The 10,876-nt window shown below is 45.3% G+C and overlaps 1 protein-coding gene across 1 annotated transcript in view; it reads left to right on the top strand.

Annotated features, from left to right (window-relative positions):
- zfpm2a (zinc finger protein, FOG family member 2a) overlaps nt 1-10,876 on the top strand; it is a 153,480-nt gene that overhangs the window by 33,522 nt on the left and 109,082 nt on the right. The window contains exon 2 of the mRNA XM_064948072.1: nt 5,673-5,831. Coding sequence (XP_064804144.1) covers nt 5,673-5,831 — 159 coding nt within the window. The remainder of the gene's footprint in view (nt 1-5,672; nt 5,832-10,876) is intronic.

The raw sequence follows: 10,876 nt of genomic DNA, 5'->3' as shown, positions 1-10,876 counted from the left end.
GATAGAGGTGATACAGTCAGACCTAGATGGATAGAGGTGATACAGTCAGACCTAGATGGATAGAGGTGATACAGTCAGACCTAGATGGGTTGGGGTGATACAGTCAGGGCTGATGGTCAGTGGCTAGATAGGATAGAGTCAGGGCTGATGGTCAGTCAGACCTAGATACATAGAGGGGCTGATACAGTCAGACCTAGATGGATAGATAGGTGATACAGTCAGGGCTGATGGTCCTAGATGGATAGAGGTGATACAGTCAGATGGATAGGGGTGATACCTAGATGGATAGAGGTGATACAGTCAGACCTAGATGGATAGAGGTGATACAGTCAGACCTAGATGGATAGAGGTGATACAGTCAGGGCTAGATGGATAGAGGTGATGGTCAGTGGCTGGCAGACCTAGATAGGATAGAGGTGATACAGTCAGACCTAGATGGATAGAGGTGATACAGTCAGACCTAGATGGATAGAGGTGATACAGTCAGACCTAGATGGATAGAGGTGATACAGTCAGACCTAGATGGATAGAGGTGATACAGTCAGACCAAGATGGATAGAGGTGATACAGTCAGACCTAGAGAGATAGAGGTGATAGAGTCAGACCTAGATAGATAGAGGTGATACAGTCAGACCTAGATAGATAGAGGTGATAGAGTCAGACCTAGATGGATAGAGGTGATACAGTCAGACCTAGATAGGATAGAGGTGATACAGTCAGATGGTCAGTGGCCTAGATGGATAGAGGTGATGGACAGTCAGATCTATGATGGATGATAGTCAGGTGATGGATACAGCCAGGGCTGATGGTCAGTGGCTGGCAGATGGATTGGGGGCTGATAGCCAGGGCTGATGGATAGGGGTGATACAGTCAGGGGCTGATGGTCAGTGGCTGGCTGGCAGGGCTGATGGATAGGGGTTATGATGGATAGGGGGGCTGATGGATACAGTCAGGGCTGATGGTCAGTGGCTGGCAGGGCTGATGGATAGGGGTTATAGAGTCAGGGCTGATGGTCAGTGGCTGGCAGGGCTGATGGATAGGGTTTATAGAGTCAGGGCTGATGGTCAGTGGCTGGCAGGGCTGATGGATAGGGGTTATAGTCAGGGCTGATGGTCAGTGGCTGGCAGGGCTGATGGATAGGGGTGATACAGTCAGGGCTGATGGATAGGGGTGATACAGCCAGGGCTGATGGTCAGTGGCGGCAGGGCTGATGGATAGGGGTGATACAGCCAGGGCTGATGGTCAGTGGCTGGCAGGGCTGATGGATAGGGGTGATACAGTCAGGGCTGATGGATAGGGGTGATACAGCCAGGGCTGATGGTCAGTGGCTGGCAGGGCTGATGGATCAGTCAGGGCTGGATAGGGTGATACTGATGGTCAGTGGCAGGGCTGATGGATAGGGGTGATACAGCCAGGGCTGATGGATAGGGATGATACAGTCTTATGGATAGGGCTGATGGATGGCTGGCAGGGCTGATGGATAGGGGTGATACAGCCAGGGCTGATGGATAGGGGTGATACAGCCAGGGCTGATGGATAGGGATGATACAGTCAGGGCTGATGGATAGCGGTGATACAGCCAGGGCTGATGGTCAGTGGCTGGCAGGGCTGATGGATAGGGGTGATACAGCCAGGGCTGATGGATAGGGGTGATACAGCCAGGGCTGATGGATAGGGATGATACAGTCAGGGCTGATGGATAGGGGTGATACAGCCAGGGCTGATGGTCAGTGGCTGGCAGGGCTGATGGATAGGGGTGATACAGCCAGGGCTGATGGATAGTCAGGGCTGATGGTCAGCCAGGGCTGATGGATAGGGGTGATATGGAGTCAGGGCTGATGGATAGGGATGTCAGGGCTTATGGATAGGGGTGCACAGCCAGGGCTGATGGTCAGTGGCTGGCAGGGCTGATGGATAGGGGTGATACAGCCAGGGCTGATGGATCAGTGGCTGGCCAGGGCTGATGGATATACAGTCAGGGCTGATGGATAGGGGTGATACAGCCAGGGCTGATGGTCAGTGGCTGGCAGGGCTGATGGATAGGGGTGATACAGTCAGGGCTGATGGATAGGGGTGATACAGCCAGGGCTGATGGTCAGTGGCTGGCAGGGCTGATGGATAGGGGTAATACAGCCAGGGCTGATGGTCAGTGGCTGGCAGGGCTGATGGATAGGGGTAATACAGCCAGGGCTGATGGTCAGTGGCTGGCAGGGCTGATGGATAGGGGTAATACAGCCAGGGCTGATGGTCAGTGGCTGGCAGGGCTGATGGATAGGGGTAATACAGCCAGGGCTGATGGTCAGTGGCTGGCAGGGCTGATGGATAGGGGTGATACAGTCAGGGCTGATGGTCAGTGGCTGGCAGGGCTGGAGTGGACACAGATATACCTGACTACCATGGCAATCATGCAGGTTTGGTTGACACAGGTATGGCAGTACTACTTATTTTTCTATGGAAATGGGGCGTTTTTCTGAGTCAATACTGAACATTATAAGCTTTCCAAATAAGGAGGAAGAAAATTTTATGTGATGTTGTTGTTTAGTGTTGGGAAAATAAATGTTGGTAGTGGGTGGAGGGTGTCAGTGTCCTACTGAACTCTAGAGGAGGGTTGATAAGAGGGTAAAGGATCACACATTCCTTTGGGCTGTTCCCCAGCACCTATAGAAACCAGTGATTTATATATACAATAGATGACTGACAGGGTGTGCTGTTTTGAATCAACCACGCCTCCATCTCTGTGCTCCCCCACCAATTATAGAAATGCATTTATTAATGTCTACATTTGTTTTTGCCACGTTTATTCTATTACACACACCTTAATGCATACTTTTAAATTACATTATGTCAGGTAAACATAATATATGTATATAAACATTTTTCTTAAAATATAGCACATTTTTTGAACGTTCTAATGTTAATGTCCCCACAACAAAAAAATATAATTGGATATTTGTAGAATACTGTAGAATTCCAGTCATTCCTATGTAGGACTGCGTCTTCTGGGGAGGGCCAATATGGCCGACCGGTGGCTTCCAACCCTCTCATTGGCCAATACATAGCATCAGCAATCCAGGGTTTATAAACATCACTGATAGAAACGCACCAACAACATCCATATAGTGGGTCACATAGGGAATGTGGCAGGATTTTAAACAGTACACAACTAAATATAGCTGGGGATGCCACTATCAGAAAATGAGTTAGGAGTGCAGTGCTAGTCATTTAGAAAGTCATTATTCTTATCATTGCTGTCTCTGAAATAATTCCAGGTCTCTCCATGCTATGAATACTGTATAATAAACTAAACATGTGAGGGAAGCATTCAAACTTTGGTAATCTACGCAGACCCCAAGAAGTAGCCTTCCAAACTCCTTTCATGTGTCTGACTATGTGTGGATCTCATTTTATTTTACAATATGCAATAACACTGGTGTTTCATGAAGCATCTGTCTTGGTAATATATTTGAGTTTATTTGGTCATCACAACTTGTGTTGCTCGAGTAGAGGACACAAGAGAGCCATTATAGCAGACTGTATCCTATCTAATCTTCCCCATCTCTGTTCTTATTGGCCATGACAATCTCTCATTTCGTATTATTGAACTACAGATGTATTTTGAATCTTTTAGTTGTACACACACATCCCCTTTTCAGCTGTGTAATGAATGTAAACGGATACAGAGAGTGAAAAGAGAGGTATTTTCCTCTTCTGTCGCACCGTCCTCAATTGCCTAGGCAGACGGGTTTAACTTCAGTCATGCAATCTGCCCTTGATAGTGGAGATATGAATCTCTCAGTATCATCTGAAGCGATGGCGGAGAAGACTCATCGACTCCATTCGTGTTTCACTCTCCTTCACTCCTGGTGGAGTCAGTAGAAGACGTCAGACAAGATCATAAAACTGTATCCCAATTTACAGCCTCTGTCTCTCTCTCTCTCTCTGTCTCCCTCTCTCTCTCTCTCTCTGTCTCTCTGTCTGTCCCCCTCTCTCTTTCCCTCTCTCTGTCTCTCTCTGTCTCTCTCGCTCTCTCTGTCTTTCTCTCTCTCTCCCTCTCTCTCTCGCTCTCTCTCTCTCTGTATCTCTGTCTCTCTCTGTATCTCTCTCTCTGTCTCCCTCTCGCTCTCTGTCTTTCTCTCTCTCTCCCTCTCTCTCGCTCTCTCTCTCTGTATCTCTGTCTCTCTCTGTATCTCTCTCTCTCTCTGTATCTCTGTCTGTCTCTCTCTCCCTCCTGTATCTCTCTCTCTCTCTCTGTATGTCTATCTCTCTGTCGCTCTCTCTCTCTCTCTCTATCTCTCTCTCTCTCTCTCTCTCTCTCTCTCTGTCTCTCTCTCTCTGTCTCTCTCTCTCCCCTCCATAGTGTGTCTATTAGAGATGTGTGTGCTAATTCGTTTCATGTCCAGGGCTCCTGCAGATGTAGCCTGCTACAAAGGAGTCATTTAGAAACCTAATGAAAAGAGCAAGCAGTTTGTGGAGATCAGGGGGTCTTTTATGAAGCTCCGCGCGGGAAGAAAGGGAAACAGGAGAGGCACACCAGTTTTTTTTTGACCGAAATTATTGCTTTATTAAAAGCTGTGGGGATCTAGTCCCTGCTACAATGGCACAAACACATGGGAAGGAGCTGAGAGGATATCAGGGAGGTGTATGTACGTAGCTGTCTGTCTGTCAGAGACTCCAATATGTCACCTGATAGAGAGGCTGCGGTGAAGCTCAAGTGTGACAGACTGAAAGAGATGAACGTTTGTATCTACCAGCCGCTGACAACGCCACGTTTGATATGATTATTTACTCTCAGTTTAAACAGGCAGACACAGAAAAAACAGTTAGGACAAGGATGCAGGTTTCAGTGGGGACTGACAATAGTATCTTTTTCAAATGCAAACTAACCTTAAAGTTAAATCAATTCAGTTATTTTTTGCTATGCTAATTTCCTGGGGACATTAGAGATATTTTGGGGGGGAGGAGGAGAGGTGTGTAAGATGCATTATTTTTAATAATATTCAGATGCAGGGCGAAATGTTTTCTGAACTAATACAATTCAGGCTGCTGTACTGTAATTCCATCAGCACCAATTTATTGAAGCAAAATGGTAATATGCAAATACCAGAAGAGATGTACAGCTACAAGCCAAAACTCTGAAATCATTTAGATTTAAAGAAATAATATTGCACAGAGGGGGAGAAATTAATCACACAGAAAAATGTCTCCTTTACGATTCCTCTGGTGTGTTACCTGGGGGCAGGAATTGTAAATGGGAAATCAACATTGTACCTTCTGATAAGGCTAACAAATTAATACAAGCATTTTCTTCAGACCTCCCATGCTGATGCTCGAGTGAAAGTCACAGAGGAACTTTTATTCTTTCTCTCTCTCAGAGGGTTGGTTCAGTCGGTACCTGTCATTTATTACTAAGTCAGGTTGCTTTCAGGTGCAAAACACCCACAATGCACTTCTTCAATGCCCAGTTTAGATGAAGTAGGTATGTGTTTAATTTGCAAAGAACATTCCGTTTTGGCTTGGGTCCATCTTGTCTTATACAGTATGTTTAAACAGTATATATCAAATAACTGTGTGTGTGTGTGTGTGTGTGTGTGTGTGTGTGTGTGTGTGTGTGTGTGTGTGTGTGTGTGTGTGTGTGTGTGTGTGTGTGTGTGTGTGTGTGTGTGTGTGTCCAGGTCCCCTAGAGGATGGCGCCCTGGGGGAAGAGGAGGAGTGTGTGTCGGAGGAGAACGAGCTCATGGCCAAAGATGGGTTCTCCACAGAGGAGAACTTCTCAGCAGAGTTTGAGTCAGAGAACATGAGCTGTGAGGACATGGAGTATTACTGCAACAAAGGTGACCTGCATTCTCATAGTTCTCTTAATAATACCCACATGGCAGTCATAGACACTACAATATATGGATTCAATAAATGGTCCCTCTTTTCAATAATTGTCCCTAATACTTACAGGATACATACTGTACTATTAAGATGGTAGTTAGAGCAGCAGTGGTCTTTGTAGACCAAAATGGTTTGACTCCCCATTCATGTCAATGATACAATTTCCAACTCTTTGAACGGCATGGTACACAGACCCAAACCTGGACACAGTCAGGGCAGTCTGACAGGACTTTAACAATGTGGGAAATGATGCTGTATCTCTGTGTTCAGGGTTGAATCTGTCCTTCCTTATATCTGATTCACACAATGTACTTTGGAGCAGCGGATTGATCTGGATGTCATCCACAACACTGCTTCTCTCTCTCTTCTTCTCTGTCTCTCTCCCTCTATGTATTATGTATCTCTGTCTCTCTGTCTCTCTCCCTCTCTCTGTCTCTCTCTCTCTCTCTCTCTCTCTCTCTCTCTCTCTCTCTCTCTCTCTCTCTCTCTCTCTCTCTCTCTCTCTCTCTCTCTCTCTTCTCTCTCTATGTATCTCTCGCTGTTCCTCTCTGTATCTGTCTCTCTCCCTCTATGTATCTCTGTATCTCTGTCTCTCTCCCTCTATGTATCTCTGTCTCTCTCTCTCTCTCTCTCTCTCTCTCTCTCTCTCCCTCTGTATCTCTCTCTGCTGTTTCTCTCTCTGTATCTCTGTCTCTCTCCCTCTATGTATCTCTGTCTCTGTCTCTCTCCCTCTATGTATCTCTGTATCTCTGTCTCTCTCCCTCTATGTATCTCTGTCTCTGTCTCTCTCCCTCTATGTATCTCTGTCTCTGTCTCTCTCCCTCTCTGTATCTCTGTCTGTCTCTCTTCCTCTCTGTATGTCTGTCTCTGTCTCTCTCCCTCTATGTATCTCTGTCTCTGTCTCTCTTCCTCTCTGTATCTCTGTCTCTGTCTCTCTTCCTCTCTGTATGTCTGTCTCTGTCTCTCTCCCTCTATGTATCTCTGTCTCTGTCTCTCTCCCTCTATGTATCTCTCTCTCTGTCTCTGTCTCTGTCAATTCACTTCAATTTACTTTATTGACATGGCAAGTTCATTATTACTTACAGTACATTGTCAAAGTATACATATCGAAAAATAAAAATAAAATAAAAATATATATTCATATTTTGAATATATATATATTTATATACCTGTATAAATAAATGTTGGGACCAACAGCAATAATAATAGTAGTAGTGGACTTGGGATTACCATTAACAACTTCAACAACAATATTAATGAGAACAACAATACATTAAAGCAGTGGTAGTAGACCAGTGTCGACATGACTGAGAAGACACATGACATGGTATGGAAGACAAAACAAAACAAGATGGGAAATATTATCGACATTACTTTGCACTTTTCACTGGCTGCCCTCAGGTTTTGGCACTTCTGTCTCTGTCTCTGTCTCTCTCCCCCTATGTATCTCTCTCTCTGTCTCTATCTCTGTCTCTGTCTCTCTCCCTCTATGTATCTCTCTCTCTCTGTCTCTATCTCTGTCTCTGTCTCTCTCCCCCTATGTATCTCTCTCTCTCTCTCTCTCTATCTCTGTCTCTGTCTCTCTCCCCCCTATGTCTCTCTCTCTCTCTGTCTCTGTATCTCTGTCTCTGTCTCTCTCCCCCTATGTCTCTCTCTCTCTCTGTCTCTATCTCTGTCTCTGTCTCTCTCCCCTATGTATCTCTCTCTCTCTGTCTCTATCTCTGTCTCTGTCTCTCTCCCTCTATGTATCTCTCTCTCTCTGTCTCTATCTCTGTCTCTGTCTCTCTTCCGCTATGTATCTCTCTCTCTGTCTCTATCTCTGTCTCTGTCTCTCTTCCTCTATGTGTCTCTCTCTCTGTCTCTATCTCTGTCTCTGTTTCTCTCTTCTGCTATGTATCTCTCTCTCTGTCTGTCTCTCTCTCTCTCTGTCTCTCTCCCTCTCTGTATCTCTGTCTCTGTCTCTCTCCCTCTATGTATCTCTGTCTCTGTCTCTCCCCCTCTATGTATCTCTGTCTCTGTCTCTCTCTCTATGTATCTCTGCCTCTCTCCCTCTCTGTATCTGTCTCTCTCTCCCCCTCTATGTATCTCTGTCTCTGTCTCTCTCCTTCTCTGTATATCTGTCTCTGTCTCTCTCCCTCTTTGTAGCTCTTTCTCTGTCTCTCTATCTCTGTGGCTCTGTGATGCTCCTATCGAGGCCCTCCATGCCCACTGGAGAATAGTGAGCTAGCGTGTCACTTCCCTACCTTTGAACCAGTACAGTACTCTGAACAGTCTGAACAATCCCAGCTCACACCTGCTACTGCTGGTAGCTATCAGCCACAAAACGCCTAACGCAGTCAAACCCACCAACTTCTCTTTGAACTCCAATTCAATTAGATTGCTGCTTTATTTTAGTTTCATATTGGTCACACCCTGCCATCACAGGAGTTAAATTACAACCTGCTCCAGGATACAGTGTGAAGATGACAGAGCTGTCACACACATACACAGAGGTGCATACATGCCCCCCCCAAACACACACACACACACACACACACACACACACACACACACACACACACACACACACACACACACACACACACACACACAGACCTCCCCTCATACCCCCAGTTCTTGGGTTTTAGTACCCCAGGTGTCCCCAGAATTACTGGCTCATGAATGACATAAATTTGCCTTTTAATGAAGAACCAATACTTTGATTGTCTCACGTCTCCCTTTCCTTCAACAAGAAATGTTTTGAATTATTCTTTATTTTTCACACCTCTAAACTTTTAGGATTTGAAAACGTCTTCAAAAAAGAAATATTTTTGTGCTTTGCATAGGCTATGCCCTCAATAATCATATCGATAACAGTGCCCCTTTGTTCTTAAAAAAAGGTAAAAATATATATATTTTGAAAACGTTCCAAAATTTGATTTAACAGCAACACCTCCTTCCCTATGCCTCTGATATAACTGTATATTGTGAGAGTTATACACTGCAATAGGAGAACCACTGAATAGATTGTGATTCCCAGACCCATTAGCTCTAGGATAAATTGAACACTACAGTACTGTATGTGAAAGTAGCCCAAGGAATATGAACATTTCTTAAAATGGGATTGTACAAGTCTTCAAAGAGCCCTGGAGAAACCATTTGATAGCTCCATTGTCTTGGATAAGACCAAGTATGAGTGTGTATGTGCCTAAAAATCTCCTTTCACTTTCTGATGTTTTGGAATGAAGTAGGACTAAGAGTTGTCCGAAGTGCCAACGGTTTGTTTTGGAGATACTTAAATAATCTTTCCCTTGTCATGTACAAGCTTTACCAGTCAGATGTTTTACTTTCACTATCTAAGCTTAGCTAAGTGTCCCACTTCCTCTTAAAACCCAAGTGATGTCCTATCCAACTTTCTTTTCTTCGTCGTTGCACGTTCTGCTCAATCATCAGGTATAGCCATTTTCCAGCCATGTTCCATTGCTCAGTGAGATCTCTTTAAACCTCATTTAAACCTGTGTCTGAGTGGCTTAAATTTACCCCACTTATGTTGAAAGTGCCTGCGAATGAAACAAGACGCAATCCTGGAACAGCATTAAACGGTTTAAGTGTGTTATTCCTCGACTATAGGAGGAAAAAAAGGGCCCCTTGATTAACTAAACCCTCTGAAATGTGATGGCCGTGGTGTAATTAGTCCGGTGCGGAGTTGAACGTAGGTTTTAAAGCAGCCACTCATCCCCATGGCCTTTATCTTCTCTTCCTTCTCTTCCCCCTCTCCTCCCTCTCGGAGAATACGGTCTCCCCTGTGAAGGAAGGTTTCTCCACTGAGCCACACTGTGGGACTTTGTGGTCTTAGCTTAGCCTTGTATCTGTGTAGTCACTCTGCGAAATGGGCTTGTCACAGGGACCTAAAACCTCCATTAAAAGTTGGATCCTATAATAGGTATTAAAAAGCTGTGGGAACACAAAGAGGAGGACCAATTTTCATTAACATATGAAGCACTTATTAACTTTGATCGGAGTGCGGTGAAGTAGCAAAGCCGCTTAAAGGCGCAAAGGTCAAGAAGTTGAATGGCACCAGAGTTGTACCCGTCTGCCTTACCCTTGCCGAAAAGGCAGGGCCTCCTTCAGATAACTGGTGGGAGCACCTTGACGCCCCAGCGGGACTTGACTTGGTCGTGACTGAGGCTCTTCACATAATTCATAGGGCCCTGGTTGTTTGACTCCGGAGCCTGTGCATTCTTCTGTTCCTGTCCTGCACCTGTTGTTGATGACCTTTTGTTTACGTCTCTTAACCGGGAAAAGACCGTTGAGCTCAGAAACCTGTTTTGCCAGGGGGACCTTTTGCGAGGGGGATGTTTGCTGGTTCTATATGCGGTGTGTAGTGAAGATACGCCAACACACCATACGATGTCGTCACCTTGTCTTTTGACAGCTGCTTGGGGACCTTGAGTCTTATTAAGTCCGCTGTCGTGTCTGTTTGGCAGCAAACGTCATACATTTTGGCTGTTGTTGCGTCGTCCAATGTTTTAACAAAGAATGAGTCTATTTCTTTCCCAGAATCACTGTCCCTTATACACATTCTTATTCAGAATGTCATTTATGTAATCTGTGTTTCTGCAAACTGTGTAAGCGTTCCACTTTGTGGACACCTTCAACTATTTGGAGAGTGTCACTTCAGTTCTACCCATGCCTACTCATCTACCATGAAATGATAGAGAGGCTCTTGTCTGTCAGTGACACCAAACATCATAATGGCTCTGAAACGGCATACATTGGTGTGAAATGAAGTAGCTAGAATAGAACTAGAATAGAATAGAACAGGGAAGCTCTGTGAGAGGAGAGCAGGTGAACCAACATTCAGTTAGAGAGAGGGGTTCTACCCATGAGCACTCTGGACAAACCACACACACCCCCACCTTCCACACCCCTGCAGAAACAACCTTGGAGTTTAAAGAATCTATCCTCAAACAACTTCCTGTGCACGGTCCACCTGCTAGTGAACTGAATGCAGAGGCAG

This window comes from Oncorhynchus masou, chromosome 30 (assembly GCF_036934945.1).
Source record: "Oncorhynchus masou masou isolate Uvic2021 chromosome 30, UVic_Omas_1.1, whole genome shotgun sequence".
NCBI classification, from domain to species: Eukaryota; Metazoa; Chordata; class Actinopteri; order Salmoniformes; family Salmonidae; genus Oncorhynchus; species Oncorhynchus masou.
The sequence above is the reverse complement of the archived record's forward strand: the minus strand, read 5'-3'. Positions and strand labels throughout refer to the sequence as shown.